General features: G+C 36.0%; 1 protein-coding gene across 8 annotated transcripts in view; it reads left to right on the forward strand.

Annotated features, from left to right (window-relative positions):
* Gria4 (glutamate receptor, ionotropic, AMPA 4) overlaps window positions 1-23,086 on the forward strand; it is a 337,970-nt gene that overhangs the window by 97,598 nt on the left and 217,286 nt on the right. For all 8 annotated transcript variants that reach the window (XM_013511180.1, XM_005378006.2, XM_005378007.2 and 5 more), the window contains one exon: window positions 14,347-14,586. In XM_013511180.1, the coding sequence (XP_013366634.1) occupies window positions 14,347-14,586 (240 nt within the window). The remainder of the gene's footprint in view (window positions 1-14,346; window positions 14,587-23,086) is intronic.

Genomic DNA, 23,086 nt, shown 5'->3' on the forward strand with positions numbered 1-23,086 from the left:
TAATTGGACAGAGAACTAATAAAGTATTCCTTGGATTTTCCAATTTACTACGGGTTTTGTGGAACTATGAAAAATAGGTAGACAATGATAAGAGCAAGATACTCAGAGAAATAGTTTACTCCATTTGGTCCTGAATTTCTGTTAAAATTGAGCCCGGGGAGTGAACATAAATGTTATACAATATATTTTTGTCTTCTAGATTGACAATCAAATATAATTCCTATGTTGTTGGGGGAGACTAAAGAGCTACATTAGGTCATATTGTCATGAAAATAATGAAGTGTTTCTGTGTATGTAATTGAGAGCATGAGATTCAGAAATCAGCATCTGGATTTTAATCTCACCTGTTCTTAGTTCTGCAAAATTTGACAAGTTTTACTCTCTAGGCTTTAGTTTCCTCATCGGTAATATGAAGACTACTGATACTTTACATGATTTCTATAATCATTAATTAGAATCTTGCTCAATGTTATAATATATCTAAAGTAATTAGAACGGTGTCTGAAACAGTTTAATTCATCTATGTTAGCTATTTCTAGGAGTTCTTCCTAGTAAGCAAAATCATTCTGGCTTCTTACACAAAAAAAATAATTTACAAAAAGTTATTAAGTATTCCCATTATTGCCAGGAAGATTAGACAACTAGAACAAGAAGATGTGAATATTGCCTGAACTGATTACACAAAAGTTAACGGCCAGGGAGGATGCTTGTGACATTGCTAGGTTTTAGGCCTGCATAGAACATACAGCCTTTCTCTTCTGACCTCCTTGGGGCCCAACCCAACTGGTTGACTGCTTCTACCTCATGGACACTCGTTTGGATCAGCAGATTCCACACCATACTCTCTACTAGTTAGCATTTAATCATGAGTCAAAAACCACACAATTTATTTGCAGGGGACAAATTAATAGCACAAACTATTAAATAGTATAAAATACACCAAAATGTTTACAAGATTCTAAGCTTTTTAGAATTAGAAAGTGCAAAAGCAGAGTGACTCTGTAGAATGAGGGAGAACGAGCCATAAGGAATTAAATGCAGGTATAAGGCTACCTGTCCAGGCGTTAGTTCAGACTTCTTTGGAGAGAATATAGCGGTGGAAAGTTTCTGGAAATTGGTGAAGAAACTTGCTTGAAAGTCTAGCGGGGCCAGACGCATCTACGGAACTGTCCATGTTGAATGGAGGGCATGATCCAGGAGAAGCATTAGAAGCAGCGAAAAGAGCAGAAGAGGAGGTGTGCACGTTTATAGAAGCAGTCTTCTGTTACTGGATCATTATGGGATGCGGATGCTTAAAAACAGCCACCGGTGGGAAAAACGTGACCTGAGGTGCTGGGACTCCTGAGTGTGAGCTGCTGGGATTTTGTTCAGAAAAATAATAACAGAGAACCAAAGCCCCAGGAAAATGTCTTCTTGCTTCTACCATTTCAATAGCTAGCATGTACCAAACCAATTTTTATTTGCCGGTAGGCAGAAAGAGACTGCACCCCTACATAATGTAGATTTGATGTATTCTCTGTGTATTTAAGGATGTGTTGTTCCTATTCCTTAGTTTCTTCTTGGTTCTCTAAAGAAACTAAAGAAAATCAAACATTTAAAAACATTTTTTTTTTGCTCCTATAAATTAATGATCATTTTTAGTCTATCCAAAACCTGTATCTCCAGTTTCAGATACTGCCTGACTGTCATTTTCCCTTGAATTTCCTGCATGCCTCTCAAAGTCCTGTACAAAACCGGATACACTAACTCTTCCGCAGCTTGCCCACCTCAGTGAGTGGAGGAACACACTGCCACTGAGCCAGCTTCACCAGAGACTGAAATGTGAATTTTATTTAATGCCCATGTGGAATTAACCACCAGAGCCTCCTAATTGTATTTGGAAAATATGCTTTCACTCCAGGTATTTCTCTCCATCTTCATAGACCTTGACTCCTCAACTTTGAACAACTTTTGCCACCTGGACTATTGCAATTCTAGCTATCAGGATTCCCAGGTGCAGTTCTAGATCTGTTTGATTAATTTTATACCCAGCAGTAATATTCTGATGACATAAGTTAGATTATTTCACTCTGCTGCTTCAGAGCAGGAGTGAGGCTCTCCTTTCCCTTAGGACGAAGTCCAAAATCCCCAGGGTTCCTTGCACTCTCGCCGCACCCCTGTCTCTGAGCCTCTGCAGCCTGCCCACTCGCTGTTCTCTCTCTCCCTTCCTTCCTCTCCGCACCAGACAGAATCATTCAGTTTCATCGTAGCTTTCTGCACTTTTCATTTATTATGCCTAAAAACGTTTCCCTAACATGCAACTCACATGTTTCCAGCCAAACCTCAGATAAAGTTGACATCCTTACACCATCCTTTCCTCTTCTACAAGTGCTAATTCCACTTACAATGTTTGTGATTGCACAGGATGGAGACCACAGGAATTCTTTACTGGGGCATACCCCAGCACCTCGCATTGTCCCTTACTCAGGGTAGGTGCTCAATATTGTTGAGTGACTACTTAAACTTCTAATTTGATATATTCAAAACTGATGGAATATATTTCACTTACTTCTTTGCTCTCAGTCCCCCAGATTATCAAAACATAGTATGCTGTTAACAGTAATTAGTAAGTATATGCTGAATTAATATGTAACCATGTCAAACACAAAACATTGCTCAGAGTAAGTTCTTAGAAACTTCACCTAATGGTGTTTGTGCATGGTGTTTGTGCATATGGTGTTTGTGCAGAAAAAAAAATTTTAATTACAAAACCAGTAACTGCCTAACAGCTCAATGCTATGTGCCATGGTTTACATGTCTATTTGCATATAAGTAAATCAGAGAAATAAGGCAACTCACTTATCTTAATCAACAAAAGAGAAAGAAGAATAATTTATATAGCATGTAAACACAGCTGGTTAAAATTTTGAGGAATTAAAATATGCAACCATTTACAGAATTATTTATTATACTAAGTCAAAAAAATTTGCACAACATAATTTGAATAGTAACAGGGCCCAGGAAAGTGTACACTTCCTATGCTCTTGGATGCCTTCCTCCTTATTAACAATAACAGTGTATACTCTCAAATATCTGTTAATTTCTTAGTAGGATCCTGCTGTTAACTTGTCGGCTTTATCAGAATATACCTTTCATCTCTTTTTTGAGTCTGAACTTAGGATATTTGCTTTACATTGTCAGTGTCTGTAAGTGATCAGCAGGTGACTTTGCCTCTTAGGGATTTATGTTCCTCAGGTTGTGAGAGGAAATAATGCACCTAGACAGTCTAAGTCTTTCAGGGACAAAATTCCATAATCCAGAACAGATGTTTTGTCTTTGGCACTGGAAGAATACACACTTCCACACATGTTAATTCTGACGGTGAACAACTCCAGTGTAAGAGCAGCAGGTTAAAATGAACACCATGCAGCTCTGCTAGTGTAGTTGGGGGTATAAGATCTAAATGATCAGGGGACAGCAAAAGCACTCGCAGAAGATTATCCATTCTAGCGAGTATGTGGCACACAAGTAAAATGTATCTTGTTACACGCTAAAATAACTAATTAATGATCAATATTTAAAATTAATCAGATACACATATTCAGATTTAATGATTCTGTTAAAAATTCAAAATCCCCAGGTACCTTGGGCTTTTAATCTTCCTTGGCACAAGTATCATGAGATGATGTGGCTAGCCTAGGTAGGGACTGAGTTCTTTTGCATTCTTTACTGAACTCACCACCTTCCCTTGACCTTGAGCATCACACATTCATGTTACACGTTAGCCCCCCATGGGCTCTGGACTGTGAGACTTCATTTAGCGGAGGTTAATGTTCAGTAGGTATTCGGATGGCTGAAGCATCATATGGAAATAAGAGTCGATGATTCTACGTCTTTCTGAGGGAATGATTGGCTGGGTCAGAAAGTTATAGTGGCAATATTCGTGGCATTCATAGAGCTGAGAAGCTTAATGTTATTATGCAAATTCTGAAAACATGCCTTCTTGTATAACACGTTAAATGATCAAAATGTTCAGAAAACTGTTAGAATTTCTGTGTCGTATTTGATATAGTATATATGTCTACTGATCTCCTTAACATCTAACATATATTATTCTGTATGCATAATCAAACTTTGTATAATTTGTTTTATTGTAGGTAGAACAATTACATTTTCTTTCATCATATATATCAGGATATATATTTTTTTCAACATTAAGCTTCTAATCTAAATGCTGAATTCTAAACTTGAAATTCATAAAGAATTCAAATTATCCTATTGCAGTCTGACTTGTTATAAAAGTACTATTTTAATGTAAAATCATTGGGGGCTGGGGATTTAGCTCAGCGGCAAAAGCGCCTGCCTGGCATGCGCAAGGTCGTGAGTTCGGTTCCCGGTACCGGAGAAAAACCAAAAAAAAAAAAAAAAAAAAAAAAAAGTAAAATCATGGAAATGTATACTTCAAGTTTTAATATTGTTAGTATAGTGATTATTACACTAAAATATATTCTATTATAATTTCCTAAAGCCCAAATCACATGTAAAAACATATATAGATGTAGAGAAGATTATTAACGGCATTATTTGACTAATAAATCATGTTTAATATCGTAGGAAATCAAATAGTAATTTTACTAAACATCATTCTGTTCTCTAATACCTTAATTAGTGGTAAGAGCTAGAAAACATTGTAAAAAAATTATTTATCTACAAAAACTCTGGAAATGTGTCTGAGAATTCAAAAAGCTGTCTTAAAAATACAACTTTAACAGAGAAAGTAACTGAAATGGCTTTTTATTTCTGTTTCATGATTTCCTTCTTGCTATAAAGGCCAAATGTTTGAATACTGTTCTTGAAATTTGAGTAGGGGCAAAATATTAAATCATAACACATTGAGCCCATCGTGTTATACTCTTTTCAAACATCTGACTACTAGTCCTAATATTGCATTTTAGAAGGGGAAGAAATTGCTTGGCATTTGTTTGTAATTTGATGAAACTAACCCACACAAATGCTTAATATTTTTGTCTAGTGATGGTTAGCTTTAAATTCTCTGTTAGGATTTTATGCAGGGGGAGTAACATGACACAATCACAAAAAAGAAAAGTTTATAACATTGGATATTTCAGTCTCATTGGTCTGAGTTATATATGTGTTGGTCCTTTTTAAACTAGCACTAAAACGCAGTTTGCCTTAAGAAGTGGCTTTTTAAGAAGAAGCCGATTTGCCATAATCCCTTAAGACCTACTTCTGTTTCCGTGAAGTGTAAGTATTCTCACAGTGCCTCTTGCAGGAACAATAAAAGTATAATGGCTGAAATCCCTTCAGCAGTGCAGGATGGAAGAAGTACTTAGCTGGAGATTTTTCAGCAGTGTCGTGGCATGAGCGTGAATGTTGGAATCTGACATAGGTTAAAAATTGCTTTTTATCACTTAGGCGTATAAGCTTACACTAGTTATGTAATGTCGCCATTTCATGTTGAAAACAGAAAAGAAAAAACAAGAAGACTAAAACCTACCTATAAGAATGTCGTAAGATTTAAGATAAGGACTATGAAATGACTGTCTAGAGTCCTGCACACAGAAGGAACGGAGTCATTGTTAGCTGCTTCTGCTTCCTCAGTCAGCGGCCTACATGGCTCCCCGAGATGCTGAAGACAGCATCGGACGGAGCGTTTGGATAAAGCACGAGCAGGCAGTCCCCTTAGAAGTGTGTGAATGGAGAATTCCAAACAAGTTACGTTTAGATTAACCTTGGCAACGGTGTCACCTTACGTACAATAAATCATTATTCATTGATTGGATTAATTATGCAAAATGTCTTTATTAATGTGAAATGTCGTTCACACACAACCTCTTCTCTGCCTCCACTTTCTGTTATTTCTTCAGCATATATTAATTGCCTACCAGTTATGTGCCAAGCTTTAAGCTCGATGCTAGAGAAAAACAAAATGATGATTAAAGCCGTCCCAATCTTTGGTATCACAGTTATGCCTAATGGCACAAACAGACATTGACAAATATCACAAATTCTGCAACTGGCGTAAGTGATTGCTGTTCAGTTTCTCAGGAAGTCTAGTATTTAAGAGAATACTCATTTCCAAAATGCAGGCAACTATCGGCCCAAATATGACTCCATTCCATTTTTAATGGATGATAACCACTTCCAAAATACATTAAGTGATTGTTTTAGAAGACAGCTGTGTTTCTTCTGATGAAGGAAAGTTTTCAACATATTATGTAGATATTCAAAAAATGTTGTTCTGGCCTAAAAAGATTCTTATAGCAGTTATGCAACCCAGTTAGAGAATATGAAATGTAGATAAGATACAAATGTTTCCATGAAGGAGCCATTTAAAGGTAAAAATGTACTCTAAATTTCTTAATGCTAACTACTAAGCCACTGGGTGCCTCTTTTTCTGTAGTGTACTTGATTTACACATGATTGGAAGTTGACAAGACGTAAATACACCTGTTTTGATTTAGGTTGTTCTTTGAAATTAGTTCCTTCCTCTCCTGTCAACCTTCTCCATACCAAAAGCTCACTTGTTGGAACTTTTCTGATTATATGTGAGTAGTATAAAATAATGATATGATCTTTGCAGCTTCCAAATTACTGCCTAGGAGGCCATCTTTACACTGAATGGAATCTTGCTTCCGGTGCTGAGTATCACAAATAGCCTTCTGTTTATTCCTTGATAGGCCTTGGAAGCAAAATGAGCCATGTGTTTCCATTATGAAGGTCTGACTCCAGAAAGAAATGTGCAAATAAGCCTGTATATCTTTACCGAGCTCTCGATCAGTTTAATTTAAAATTGCAATGTGCTTCCTAGCTGAGCTATCATCAAACCGAAGGCAAGCATGAGCAGGGCTGTGCAACTGCAGCTTGTGATCCTCTCTCGTTGTGATCTTTGACAGCACCTTCCAGAGGCCACTTCAGAAAAGACGTCTGAGAAACTTAAAAGTACTTAATTGTGGTAGAATTAAAGTGAACTATTTCATGTAATCTGCATTTCAATTTGCCACTGATGGTGACTAGCTTCAGTAACTTTATGTACTGTAGCTAACCACCAGTTAGAATTCTAAGAAAATTAGCATTTACATATTAATAACCTATGATAATGCCTTAAGGGCATAAATTAATGAATTCCAGGCCCAGCATGCTTTATGCACCATCTAAGTGAGCTGTTTCGAATCTGAGCATTAGTAGCTTGTCGTATGAACATCAGATAATCCGAGGGAGAAAAAAGATGCGGAACTGTTGCAACCTGACTTTGTAAGTTTCCAAATGAACCATTAGTGTTTTAAGATCAATCAGTTTTTAAATGCACAGAGGTTATTAGACTGCTTTCAAAAAAAAGATAAATAGCAGGATTCTAAAAGTAAACAGTAGTAATTAGGTAAGGAAGGGGAACACAATGACAAGGACAGTCGAGGACCAGGGGACTGCAGCAGGCTATGGAGAGGCTGCAAGACCTGAAGTGGGTGACATGTCCTGCACAGGTACACGTGCACACGCTCTGCTGCTGGGTGCAGGATGGTGTCCTCATAGTCCAGCTGGGGAAAAGTACGTGCATGAAAATGACAATAAAACAGTTACCATGATTTTTAAAAGTAGAAATTATAGAGGTGCATTTTGTCAATTGTGAAGATTGTCTCATTACACGAGATTGAATTGTTAAACAATTAATACATAATTGTAACTATACTTAGTTTTCTTGCAAGGGTTTATTAAATTTCTATGGCATAGTAGTTGGCAGCATTCAGAAACTGAGCTTTAATTAGAAGGTAGTGGTGAGTTGACGCAGGATCTAATGGGAAGAACACAAGTAGAGACTAAGAATAAACTGCCCAGCGTCACTGTCGATATGGAAACTTGAATGTCAAAGTCAACCCAAACAGCTGAAAAGTAGACTTCTGTGGCTTTGACCCAGTCACCCCACACTTCCTTAGTTTCTCGTCTTTCTATATTTCTTTCACCAAAAGCCATGATTTCATTCATTCAGTAAATATTGAATAGTTCCCCTGTGCTAACATAGGAGCCCCTAGAATATATCAGAAAACAAGATGTTCAAATTACCTCTACTTGTGAAACATGTGTATCCAAGAGATAATAGATAAATAAGCAAGCATATGAGTAAAATACTTTCAAATAATGATGAGAGTTGCAAACAATTAAAAGTAAAAACATAGGGCTGAAGATATAGCTCAGCAGCACAAGCGCATGCCTGACAAGCACAAGGTCCTGAGTTCAATTCTCGGTACCAAAAAAAAAAAAAAGTAAAAAAATAAGCAAAGTCTTGTGGTAAAAAATTAAACTGGAAATCTCATATGTATATCCAGTTTTCTTCTTTGCAGTAGTCTTCACAGAGCAGAGAATATCCATCAGATTGCCTTTAATATCTACCTAAAGTTCCACCAGGCTTTAAATCATATCCCATTAGTATATAAAAAGATATATGCTATTCTTCTCTTAAGTATCTCTTATCACACTTCAGGCACTTTGCTGTTCCATCTCGCTTGACTTTCCTAAGGCTGGATTCATTACCAGTCTTCTCTCAGCAAGAATAGGAAGTCCTCAGTCTCTTCTTGACTTCTCTATGTAATGAGACCTTTTACAGCTTTTACTTCCTTTGTGAGATTGACTTCTAAGTATTGCCTTGTTTTGGGGGTGGGGTGCTATTGTGAAAAGCATGGTTTACCTAATTTCTCTCTCGGTGAGTTTGTTTTCTATGTACAAAAAGTCTATTGATTTTTGGACGTTGATTTTGTATCCAGCTATGTGACTGAATCTGGTTATTAAATCTACAAGTCTTGTGCCTGATTTGGCAATACTTATACTAAATCTAGAAGTTTTTGGTGGAATTTTTGGGGTTTTCTATGTAGAATGTCATGCAATCTGCAAATAATGATAATTTAACTCCTTCCTTTCCCATCTTTATTCCTTTTATTTTTTTCTCTTGTCTAATTGTTCTGGCCAATATTTCCAGAACTATGTTTAACAGAAGTGGTGATAGTGGATACTTTTGTCTTGTTACTGATTTTGTAGTGAAAGCTTTCAGTTTTTGACCATTTAGTACGATGTTGACTGTTAGTTTTCCATAGTTGATTTTTATCAGACTAACATAAAGACTATTCCAAAGTTCTGGAGAGTTTTTAGCATGAGTGGATGTGGATTTGTCAAATGCTTTCTTGTTCATCTATTGAGATGTTCATAGGTTTTTTGTCGTTGGCTCTGTTAATACAATGTATTCCATTTATTGATTTGAGTACGTTGAACCATCCTTGCACTCCTAGGATGAATCCTACTTGGCCATGATCTATAATCTTGAAAATGTACTGAATTTTGTTTGCCAGTATTTTACTGAGGATTCTTCTGTCTATGTTCATGTACAGGTATAAGTTCCTTGTGATGAATATGATCATAATGTATATATAAACTGTACCAAGAGCCTAAAAATATGAGCTCACAATTCAGAATTTCAAAACAATTATATTGATAGTTCACCTTGAACAAAAAGTTGAATACACACAAAATAGTGTTATATTAACAAGCATTGCATATAATAAATATATTTGAAAGGATATGCAATGTTTAAAGTTATTAAATTTTCATAATGAAGTAAAGCTATAATTCTTGAAACAAAAATATATATGACTAAAGGATTGTACCTGAGGTCAAAATGTTTACATGCCCTTGTACTATTCAGAAAGAATGTAAAGATATGCATTAAATTAATAACTTTACTTCAAATATAAATATAAAACAAGAGAAACAACTGAAAATAAAAATACTGTACAGTATTCTAGAGTACAAGGGGAAAGGCAGAATTAAGAGCACATTAGTGTTTCAGGAGATGGTGGACTCTTAGAAGAGCTACAAATTAAGTATAAACTTGTGCATACTTTAAACACTCATTAATTAATTTGACTTGAAATATTTACTGAATGTTTGTTATATAGACACACTCATAAGAACTGTTCACATAGGTATTCTTGTTACATATTGTCCCATAGCAAACCACTTCAATCTTAGTACCTTAAAATAGCATCAGTTATTGATTTTGTTTGTGGTTTTATATTTGGGACAAGATTTGATCACTACTTGATGGAACATTCTCAGGGCAATTTAACTGAATGCAGGATGTCCTTACCTAATATTATTCACTCATATTTCTGTTGCGTCTGGCTATAAGGTATAGCTGAAGGGCAGGTGTCTTTGTTCCTTTCTACTTGGATTTCTCCATGTCATCCAGGCTTCCTCACAGTATGTGGGCAGTTAGGAACACAAGTTACATTTCCACAAAGCAGGACAGTCACAGAGTCAGAGGTCATACATAATCATGCAATAATCCTCACCTACCAAAGTTTTAATAGTCAAGGTAGTTGCTCAAGATCAATGAGAAGGCAGACTACAGTTATGAGTAGGGAGGAAAATAAGCTATAGGATAGAATGTGATACAGGTAGTACTATTTCCACCATTTTTGTAAAGTTCATTGTGACACATAGGTTGTGATAGACAACTGGATACAAGGACCTAGAGATAAGCAGAAATGTTTTAATTTCATGGTACAATTTGGGGATTCCTGAGCAAATAGATTATAATTAAAGTCACAAAATTAGATGAGCTCACCTATGAAATAGAGTGAAAATGTGAGAAAGTAGAGAAGGAAAAGTTTTGATGTGCACTAACGATAAAAGAGTAAACATCAAGAAATGCCCAGCTACCTAAAAGCATAGGTAGTTGTTAGAACACAAAGCAGGGAAACTTTGGAAAGAAAGTATCAAGAAGATCCCAACACAACAAGATACCTGTAAGGTAGGAGCAAAATCTAAGAATTACAATGCAGTTTAGTCATTAATTAAGTTGATGAAAGTGGATTGGGTGATGGGGAAGTATAGGACCGAGACACCTTGGAATTTTGGAAACAGACAATTACTTCGAAAGGGAACTGTGAACAGATAGCAAGAAATAGAGGAAACATCGGGTTAAAAAAGTTCTTTGCTTTAAAAAATGAAAGAGTTGAGCTTAGAAAGCAGTTAGAGGAAGGCATTTAAGAGGAGGTAAATTGGAGGTACAAGAAAGGAGGAGGAGGACGGTAGAGGGAAGAGTGGTTAGATTCCTTTGGACCACCCTGCAGCGGTTGTGTCAAATTCAGCACATCTCTTGATAAGATAGTCTCTCTCAACTTGAAAATCACTGAGCTAAGAAAATGTCACTTGATTTGCATGTGATATTGGGCTAGAAATCATCAAAAATTGTATAACTTCGTTCAGCATCTGGAATGTGGTACTGGAATGAAACTGACTGATTACCTGATGAGAAGCCATATTTCATTAATTGATGCGATCAGTTAAATGATGAATGGTTTATTGCCACGTGTTTATATTATGTATTTATTTACATAATACAAGACCCAAGTGATCTCATTAGTGAAGCAAAATATAGAATATGCACTTCAAATTATGATTGGATTATTTCAATGAATGGTTTTTCCTGATTACTGTTTGTATCCCAAAATACATATCAATCTAATATCATTGCATCTACTCAGTGACTAAGCACTAATTCTTGTTTATTTTGTCATTTTATATGTGACAGTGGGAAAGCTGAATTTATTCTCCTTTTATATAATCTGAACACATTTTATTCAGTTTAGTTTACCCTCACTGATTTATCCATACATTTATATGGTCTAATTGTTTGAATAATAATTTATATGCTAAGCAACAATAGGTGACAAGGGAAATAGCCAAGCAAAATTGTAAAAGGTCTTCAAAAGCTAGATTATAATAAATGTGAAGATAGTTATGCTTTTAAATTTAAATACATTAAGTAAATAAAATATTGTTCAAAGTATCACAGTAAGATAATAACATTGAGTAATTACCTGACAACCTACTCTCATACAAAGAAAACTCAATAATCCTTACCTGGCAAGTATCTAGGTTAAATAGAAAACACTGTTTTAAAGAACAATACCACATCTGAAAATCTGCAAAAGGAAAGCAAAATGTTAGTGACAGACTACAACCAGAAGCAATGTTAAGTAGACTGAGATGCATAATTTCAAAATAAGTATGTAAGAATGGAGGTAGAGTAGCAGATAGCAATAAAAATTAAAAAGCAGATATGCACAATGATGCAGATGAATGAAGATGTGTAAATACCAGGAGATGTATCCGAAGATGATTAAATATCAGAAAGAATTCAATTTAATTTGTTGAGGCCCTGTAGAATAAACTGAAATGAGCTAAATACCTTAGTAAGGCTCAGAAGAGTGGGAAGTCATAATGATTACCACGAAAATTATGTAGCAAGAATATGCAGCAGAAGGACTTTTTGCACAGTACTTTAGTTGTTTTTTAACATTAGATGTTGGTCACGTTCTCATCACTAGGACATGACACTTGACACAGCTCAAGAGGGAAACTGGCTCATGCTTTAGTCCATAGTTCAGCAGCTCCAAGACAGGAAGACACAGTGGAAAGGTCTGGCAGAAAAAAGTTGCTCATGTCATGGAGGCCAGGAAGAAGAGAGCAAGGAGCTGAACTAGGGAGGGAGACACACCTGATCAGGTCACGTGCTCGGGCCTCAGTTACCTGCCTCCTCTAGGTGCCACCATCTCCCGAGAACAACTCAGCTATAGCACCCCCATAATTCAATCATATTCCAAAACCTCCACCTCTATATGCTTGAGGCATTTAGTGGTATCCTAGATTTAAACCATATCAATTACTTAGTAATTATTACTTTTTACACAAACATTTTTACAGAGATAGTTGCTCAGTCTCTGAAGTGGATGAAAGCAGAAATGCTTTGGGATTTTTTTGAAAGAGAAAGTGTAGCAGAAGTGATCCAGTATTGCCCACTTAATGTTATCTCACCAGTACTTCCCATGGAAAGCTACCCAAGTCCTCCTGGTGAAATCAGATTCCTGGAAAAACATTGGAAACTAAAACATGAAATTAATATGGCGTTACTGTGTAATACAGAGTGAGACTGTGTAAATTGAATACTATAGATGAGCAAGTTAAAGTACATGATTTATAAATCCTGTTTGCTTATATTTTCTTGAACAAGTATTAAAATTTTGTGTAGTTTTTGGCACCAAACTAAAGGTCAGAAGTTCAGATTTGAATTCCAAAGTGCTTCAACTCATTTTTTTTTCAGTACAATAAAATATACATCATTTGAACCAGTGTCTCAATGTGTAGCTCAAAGATAGAACACCTGCTTCACATGTACAAAGCCCTGGGTTCAAAGCTTAGCACCAAAAAGCAAAAAGCACATTGAACCAAATTATTTGCCATGCAAAGTTTGAGAATGGCTAACAATTTGCATAAGAACCCAGAGAACAAGAAAATATGAAAGTATGAAGGACCGAAGCAATGTTAGGATGTAGCCTAAGAATAAAGAATTAATACAAATACATCCAAAGTGGTGATGGAACATTTGTGAGGTTAGGGTCTAATACACCTACTTGCTTTACTAGATCAACAAATGCAATGGTAATTCATGCAGTTAACTAACATATGGATTGAATTGCATTAAAGCTCAAGGTTCTCAATGGTTAAATTGTATTTCTTTTATCTTACAAAAGAGGTATAGACAATCACATCATCAGAACAAGACTTCCACACCAGTCTCCTGAAGTGACCAGTTCTGCTTCCTGGAGTTACATAGAATTCAAGTTGGATGTTCTTCTTTGATAAATTTCTTTATAAATCTTATTATGATTTCTATCCACATAAATAGTATTTGTTAAATAGAATCTAAATAGAATCTAAATAACATAGAATCTAAAGAACTCTTTTCTTGGTTGTAGATGAACTACTGTATTTTATCCTCTAATATTATTTTTCAAAACAGAAATATTTAAACTATAATTATACATACAAAAATTTGAATTAAAATCTGCCTTGAGAATAGAGAAGATAGCATATAGCCTGTGAAGATAGTAATTGAAAGGTGTCTTCAGTTACCACTCAAAAATTCAAAAGTACATCATCGTATTTTTGCAGGTAGGATGATAAACGGTAAAATTTAGATGTAGCACACATAAAAGTCTCTAGCATAGGAATTCTCACATTGTACGGAAGGCTATGCATGACTTAATTTTAATCTAATTTCAATTTACTTGAAAATGTCTTCTTAATTTGAGTGATCAGCTTCAGTCAATGCATGGCTTTGAGTACAAACTCAAACATTTATTGTGAATGTACAACTGATTGTATATTGAACTTTTTATCTTACATTGCTAACATCAGTGATTCATTTTTCCCCCACAGGATAAAGATTCCCAACTCAAGAATTGTAAAGTGTGCTAACAGTTTTTTTTTTTTTTTTCCTTTTTTGCATTTCAGTCTGTTCCCAGTACTCTAGAGGAGTATTTGCCATTTTTGGACTCTATGATAAGAGGTCAGTGCATACCTTGACCTCCTTCTGTAGCGCCTTACACATCTCCCTCATCACACCAAGCTTCCCTACGGAGGGGGAGAGCCAATTTGTGCTGCAGCTAAGGCCTTCACTACGAGGAGCCCTCCTAAGTCTGCTTGACCACTATGAATGGAACTGTTTTGTCTTCCTGTACGACACAGACAGGGGTAAGTCCAAATTCCCGTCTACGGCGGGGAAACTCTGACTGTCAATGTGAAATGGCCTCGTATTACTTCTGTGATTTAGCCAAAATATGTTGATCCTTATTCTTGCTAAAATCAGAAAGTAGTTGATGTGTTTTATCAGTATTTTATCCTGAGTCTGGGGAGAAACTTCTAATTGAAGAAAAAACAACTTTTAATTCATAAAGTTACATGTGAGAAAACATGCTCTGTAACTTTGCTGAAATTAAGATAACTGCATGGAGAGCAAACCAAACCAAGATGTCGTTTCTGCTCTCACGTCAGACATGTTCTGCTGCTTCTCCAGATATGTGGACTTTTTCCCACATGCCCAGCCACCAAACAATCCTGTGGTTAATTCTCCAGTAGACACCAGCTAGGTGTCCTCTAAGTTAATTCAGCCCTGCTTTATCTACCCGAAGATAACATCAGATACCACTGATTTAGGGCTCAGTCCCTACTAGACAGCCCCCACTTCAGATGCCAAGCTGTCATTTCATCTGTGTGTTTGAATGAATGGCTGCATATCTGAGCTCCTTGGGTTCCACTGGTTTGCTGAATCAACTTACAGAACACAGAACGCAATTTATGTTTGTTTCTTTATTAGGAAAGATGTTACAAAGAATACAGATGAACAGTGAGTGGAAAACACGCACTGGGTGCGTGAAGAACTGTCATGCCCTTTCTGGGCGATCACCCCTCTGGAACTTCCTTGTGTTCAGCTGTCCAGAAGTCTTAAAAAACTCTATTCGCTAGGATTTTGTGGAAATGTCATTTTATAGTCATGATTGACTACGTAATTGGCCCCTGATAATCAGCTTTCTGATGTTTTTCCTTCTACAAGAGTAGAGCTAAAAGTTCCAGCCCTCTAATCATGCCTTGATCATTCCAATAACCAATCCCAATTTGAAGCCTTTTTTGGGAGGGGGTAATCATCTCATTACTGTAAACAGGTGTGGTGATGGACTCTGTGATCCCAGCAGTTGAGAGGCTGAGGCAGGAGGATCATCATGAATTTGAGGTTAGCCTGGACTATATAGGAGTTCAAGGCCAGCCTGGACTACATAGCAAGACCTTGTCTCAAAAAAACAAACAAACAGAAAAATGAAGATTAAAACCTTATACAGTACATTTCACAATTTCACAGCAACTTCTCTTTTAAAAGTCTTTGTGATGACATTTCAGGTGCAATCATAACTTAAATAGGTGTTCTACTTCGCATGCAGATGAGTTAATGTTTTAGAAGATCTTAGTATCAAATTGAGCCAGAATGGGGACTGTAAGTGCAGGTCTTACGTGAGTAACCAAAGGGCCCTGGCAGTAGTGATACCGGCTTGGTGGTAAGGCTGCTTTCCCATAACCTTTCATGTCTTATTTATCTATCATACCGAGCACACTATAAATAATACAAATGGACCTGTGTGTAGAAGGGGCAAGGTGAATAACTAGCATGTTACCTATGACAACCCATACAGCAAAAATCTGTGCAGCTTTTGTACAGTGTCTGAAGTAGCTTGGTCTGCTTAGGCATTTCTTCAAGAGTTCTCATAAATATTTTTTTTCATTTTTCTTTTTTCTGTTGTGTCTTTTATTTAGTGACAGAAGCATAGCAAAATATTGTATTTCAAAATGGACATTAGGAGGGGCTGGGGATTTAGCTCAGCAGCACAGCGCCTGCCTGGCAAGCGCAAGGTCATGAGTTCGATTCCTGGTACTGGAAAAATACCAAAAACCAAAAAAAAGAAAAAAAATGGACATTAGGGAGGAGTTGAGTAGGTATTCCTTTCCCTTGAGAGTTAGAAGTTAATCGGAATATGAGATATTATAATAAAACTGAAATAGCCAATATTTTGAGAACATCATGGAATAGACATTTATAAAGTGAATGAGAACAGTGAATATTCTCTTTTCTCATGTAAAAAGCAATGAACAAGCAGAATAAACATTTTGAGGGTATAATCCACCTTCAAATGTTCAAATTACAATCTCTTATATTCAGAAATTAAAAACTCATTAAATAAATTCTCCTTTATTCCTAATACTTAGGTATTAGATTGGAAAAGTAAATCACTGAAGATATGACACCGGTGGTTTTCATACATCACTTTTCTTAGCATTCTTCATAAATTTCCTTTTAAGAAACAAATTCTGCAGTTCAGTGTCATTGTATGTTTTCTACGAGATAGCATATGTTAATTCTTTCCTGGAAATATATGAACCTATACATATCAAATACTATTAGTTGACAATCTGAACCATTAAGAGAATATATTTTACAGAATACCATATTTCAGTTTGACTGACATTACAAAATCTTTCTATGACTAATAGTTTTCAATATAAGACAGAAACTTAGTGAAGACCCCATGCATAAATCTTTCAATGGTCGTATACACATTGTGTGGTATATGCACCTGCATATCCCTTTTCATCCTAATGTGTAAGTGCTTCTCCAGTAATTCTTATGTCATAATATCATATCACATTTTTGCTATGTTTTGTTTAGAACAGTGACGCCTTATGTGCATGCTAGAAATATAAATAAATTAATGAGACAAACAAGGGAAGTCCTTGACAATGTGACCAAAAACTTTATGGCCCTAATAACTAAAATCATTTAATTCATTTTTGATTAAAGGTGCCATAATTTATAGATCAAATAGTTAAGAGCCAGCACACAAAACTCACCTTGAAGAATATTACTTGATTTAAGGGCAATTTTTTGGAATGAAAAATGCTGAAAGCTACCAGTATTTAGACTTAATTAAATTTGAATATTTAATAATCTTTCAAAAAAATCAAATTTTCTGATAAAGTACAAACTGAATTTTTAAAATTCTAATTGACATAATGTCCTTTTTCTTGAGGAGAAAAAAAACATTACTTGAATATGCATATATAAGAAATGATTATTTTCTCTTCTGAAACACATCTTTATAAGGAAATGTATTTTTACTGTTTCTATTTGCCCAGATCTTTAAATGTTTATGATATGTTTTCGACCATTCCTAACATCATAGGTAACAAAGCAAGTTTTTGATTAAAAGAAAGATGAAGAGAAACAATCCTATTGTTTTCAAATTCTAATGATTGCTGATGGTATTTTTCAGAACTGTTATGATGCCAACAATTTTGATCTTTTGAATAACATCCGCAAGGGCTGGCAAACAGCTTGTTTTAATTAACCTTAGTTTTCTTAACTCATAATTTTCAGTGTTGTTGGAATATTAGTGGCTTCCAGACTTATGGTTTCATTTCAGGGGTTGTTAAATATCTCCCATTCCATATCATATAGTGCAATATTATATAAATTGTTACTAGGAGAGATATATTTGGCAAAGTGTGGAGCGGAAAATTTTCCTTTGGTTTGTGTTGGCTTGTTTCCTTTGGGTTGTTGTGTTTCTTGTTAGCGTTATTTTTAACAAGAATATATTCTACAGATTGCATAACATACCTTAAGAAGCTTAGGGAATTATGTCCTGGATAGCAGAACAAGTCGATGCTGCTGCTGTTGCAGAGGGAGATACACCCCACCAAGTCCTGACCCCCGTGACCAGCCTCTTCCAGCCAGACCCCACCTCCTACTGTAACAGGAGTCAGCTACATCACCCCCGTGATTCAGTCAGCTTCTGAAAGCCCTGCCCATGAGGCCTTTGGGGGACATTCTTGCTCTAAACCATGACATCTTTATATGTCCTGTGTCTCTTCCCTTGTGGGAAGAGGCAAAGGGAAAACAAGGTGCAGCTGTGTGTGAGGCACATTCACCGCGGCACATCTCAGATGCTTCTGGGAGTCAACACGAAGAAGTGCTAAAGTCTAACAAGGACCGCCGGACAAGGGGATTGAGCAGAAAGTAATGATGAGACGCTAAAACAAAGATAGTAAAAGGAAGAAGCAGGCAGAGCAAGCAGGAACAAAAGAAGCTGTAGGTTGGCAGAATAGAAAATTCTGGAGATGGAAGAACAGAAACTTGCAGATGGCTTAGTGGCACAGGAAGCCTCGCAAAGGATTGTGGGAAAGATTGAACAGGCCTAAATGGGATGGTAAGGAAAAAATGAATGTCGGTGATGGATCAGTTTAGTTGTCATTACAAGGCACAAGGTACACATTGCTGACTGACAGATAGGTCACCAGGGTGGCTGTCCTTTCCTACTGAGAGAGTTTAGTCACTGATAAGAGATCTGGACAAGGCCCTTAAACCTCCTACTTACTGGAAAGGTGTTTGGACCCTAACCCATCAAAATTCCAAATTCCAACAAGTTAATTAACAAATGACTGTATAGAAAGCTAACAGAGTTCTGCTATTTCTCCTATTAACTATTTTGATTATTTTTTAAATGTTAAATTTGGAGAAATAATTTTTTCCTCTGCTAGAGTCCCTAGCAGACACTGAACTTGTCAATTGAATTATTCAACCATGTCTGAATTTTAAGAACAGGAGAACTGCTTCTTAACAATCGGTGGGTTGATAAAACAGGGAGCTAATGCTTTAACAATTTTCTTATCTGAAAAGGACAAAGCTGCCTAAGCTGTCTCACCTGTTCCGTATTTTCAATGACCCTGGTCTTTCCACAGCAGTAAGGTTTACAAATGATTCATGATTTCCTGATGAGTTTTATTTTAGAAATGTTTCTTCTCTGAAGATCTATGGAAAAAATCCCTTTAGACAGCTGATTGAAAACATTATCTCAATAATTTTTCTTTACAAATATAACACAAGCATGTGCAAGATTTTGACAATTAAAATTAAAATACAATGTAAACCATGTCATAGGTTAAGGTTTACTCAATAATGTGCTTTATAAATTATTCATGCTGTTACAACAGGTAGATATTAGGACAAAGGAAGGCAGTACCTTGCTATCCATTGAAAAGAATTCTAAATTCCCTCTAATGGGAGCTGTCAAATACATGCCAATCCTTTGCCTGTGCAAATAGAAATTTTTAGCTCTGTAGTCCAGATGGTATCTGTGTAGAATAACTGCATGATCACAATGTTAAGTGCCAGTATTTAATATCAGCTTTACTATTTTTCACACTTTTGACCTTTGGTAAGTTCCCTGACAGTACTAGATTTAATTTTCCTAGCCTGAGAAAATAGTACTAAAAATAAAATCTACTCAGTCACTATCATTTATATATAAATTACTTATAAAGTTCCTCAGATATAGTAAACACTGTAAGTTATAGCTGATATTCTTTTACAACCACCATTATTCTATTAGTGCACTAATACTATAATAGCCTTTCCTTAAATTTTGAAAAATATTTATCATTTTAATAGTTTATTATGAATCAAAGGTTTTGGGTAATATTTATGTGACAATTCTTGGACCTTCAAAACATGGACGTTACTGACTTTAAATGTTAAAGTAGTAAACAAGCAAACCACAGCATGAAGGTCCTTTGCTGATTCTCCTTTTCTTTCCAGCCTTCCCTTCTTCCTGCTTCTCCTAGAGGTCCAGCATTCTCTCTGGGTCCTGTCTTCACCTACTCTGCCTCCTCTATAAACTTCTTAAGTATAAAATACATGTGTCATATTCCTAGTAAGAATCATTGCATGACTTTTCATTACCCTTCATATGAAGTCCAGACTTCTGAAAAGAATCTCAACAGTCTGTCTCCTGATTGGTTCTCCAATATCTTTGTATGACCTAGTTCCCCTGAAACATGCCCGGGGAAAAATGGGCTTTTAAAAGAGTTTGAATACCCTGGATTCTTTATCTTGCCTTGATAGCTGTGCAGATGTTATTCCTTCAACCTCATCCATTTTTGCAAACCCTTTTTCCCTGGATAACTTCCATTTTTTCTCAGATCTGAGCATAACTTCCAAGAAGTCTTTTCCCACATGCTCACCCTCAAGAGTGTAAAACTCCCTGCTGTGTGCTCCTCTATATCAAACACTATATTTTTACTCTATGCTTTCACTATATGTCTCTTCAAGGTTTGTAATAGCAGAGCTTCTGTCTCATTCATTGGATTTTTCTTAAGGAGACTAGTGCTCCTGTACATAGTCACACCTGCTCAATACAAATGAATGAATTGTAGGGTCTCCATCCCACTTGTATAACAGTGACTTTGAAATCCGCATTTAGAATTCAGTCTTCTCCCCTGAGCCAGATTCACTTACATAGTTACTATTGATGTTCCATTTGTATATCAAAACTCAACATTCCAAAGGGGAATCAATTGTTTTATCATTAAACTTGCTGCTTCTGGTACATTCTCTGTCCTGTATCACAGAGCAGGGCACTTTGCCTTACAAGCTAGAAATACAGGAATCATTTTTACTATTTTTTATGCCTCCTACAATCACACCCAAACAATCTTCGGTCTGCCATATGTGTATCACCTAAAAATATCCTAAATTCATCCTCTCCTCTTCGTTCAAATCACAGAAACCTTTGCCTGGACCCTCTTCACCTTCCTGTATCAACCAGCTTTTTCTGTGCTGCACATCTGTCCCCAAATCTCTTGAATGAATTTTCCAGTGTAAACCCTCAATTAGTCTTTTCTTCTTGGAATTCTATTCCATAGTGTCTTGTAATTTTAATGTATCATAATGTAGTTGATGACTTTGTAGCAAAGTTAAATTGGCCTTCTAAATACATTACAGAATACAGTTTATTTTATTTTCTAGATTAATCTGTAGAATATTTAAAGTAACTATTCCCCAGAATTTCAATACAGCATACCTTCAAACACTGGGGCATGAAGTCTGTAAAAGCTTAATAACCAATGCTTCTCCATCTTTCAAGATTTTAAGGCTATCAAGGCTTTTTTATGTAATATTTTACAGGATATATAAAATGCATTGTTATGAACTGATCAATGGATTTATGATGTTAATTCTATTAAATGTTTGAGGAATTACTTCATGTTCTAGTATATGGTCAAATTTACTGATGTTTCAAGGGTTAAAGAAGAATATTCATTGTTTAACTTTCAGCTACAAAGTTCTTTGTGTAATCATTGTATGTAAAGTCTCACACATGCATCTTTATTAAATTTCTGACAATTTGACCAAAATGAGAAAGGAACATGGAAGTCTTCTATACTGATCATAGTTTTCTCAACTTCTTAAGGAAGTTCAATAAATTACTGTTGTACATATGACATTTTAATTAAAAATATTAAAATTTTTAGTATCTCCCTGGTAAACTGGCCCATTTGTAGCCTATGTAATATATTCCTCTCTCCTTTAAAATGTACTTTGTCCTGAACTATATTTTTCTGAATATTAACAAAGTTTCTTTTGTTTTGTATTTGCAAATGAATCTTTTGCCATCTTTTTTCCCACAACACACTGCCATTATGCACTGAGTATTTTACTATGCATGTTACATATTGAATTTTCCCAAAGCCCAAGAGGTAAACAGAATTACCCTGCTTTAGTCTTAAGATCATTAAGACTTGGTTCAATTAATTCGCCCCAGTCTCAAAGCACTCAAGAACAAAGATAGGACAACTGTATCTGTGGTTGAACTAACTCTTGATGTTCACCACTAGGTTATACTATGTTCCAAGAAACTCATGCTATGTTTATTATGCCTTACTTAGTAAGGAAATACTGTCTGTCCTAGGGTGCACAAACCTCTGTTGTAAAGAGGCAGGTAGTAGATATTTTTGTCCTTATAGACCGTATGGTTTCCGTCACAAATACTCACTCTGATGTTGCAGTGAAAAGCAGCTGTTGGCAATGTATAAATGAGTGAGTACAACCAGTTCTTGTAAAAACCTATGTGCACTGAAATTTGAATTTTAAATATTTCTAGGTTTCCTAAAATACTATTTTTCTTTTGCATCCCTCTCCAAAGGTTTAAAAATGTAAAAACCATTCATAACTCACAATCCATACAGATTCGTCTCATAGGTTAGTCTTCCACCTGTGTAGAAATATTTATACAAGAGTTGGTAATTTTTAAATATTGTTTCCTAAGGTTAACTTGTTTTAAATTGGAAATCCACTAACTTGTTAGAAGCATTTTCCTAGTGACATGGATAATTGGAGTGTTACCCACATGTGGGAGCATGCACACACTTTCCCAGGACATCTCTTGTCCATACCCCGTTGGGAAGGCTTAGTCTTTCAACCTTTTCTTTCAATTCCTGGCTGTGACGAGGTGGGAAACTCTCTCTTCCATGTGTTCCCTTGAAGTTCCACTTTCACCCAGCCTTCGACACTGCAGAACCAACAACCATGAACTGAAACCTCCAAAGCTGAAATAAAGTGATCACTTTTGTAAGGAGAAAGTGGGTTTGTCACATTTCACATTTTTCCCCAAGATAACAGCATCAGGGAACAGTAAATAAAAACAGAATACGTATCGCTTCAATACGAGATCACTTGTGGACAGTTGTACACCCACTGCACAGGTTCTCAATGATGAGGAGTTTATGGAGCCTTTGTGCCTCTCACCCATGGGAATATACATCTGTTAATGGTTTACAGGAAGAATGCAATGCAGAAAGTCAGGGCTACCAC

This window comes from Chinchilla lanigera, unplaced genomic scaffold (assembly GCF_000276665.1).
Source record: "Chinchilla lanigera isolate Chin_1 unplaced genomic scaffold, ChiLan1.0 scaffold00011, whole genome shotgun sequence".
NCBI lineage: Eukaryota > Metazoa > Chordata > Mammalia > Rodentia > Chinchillidae > Chinchilla > Chinchilla lanigera.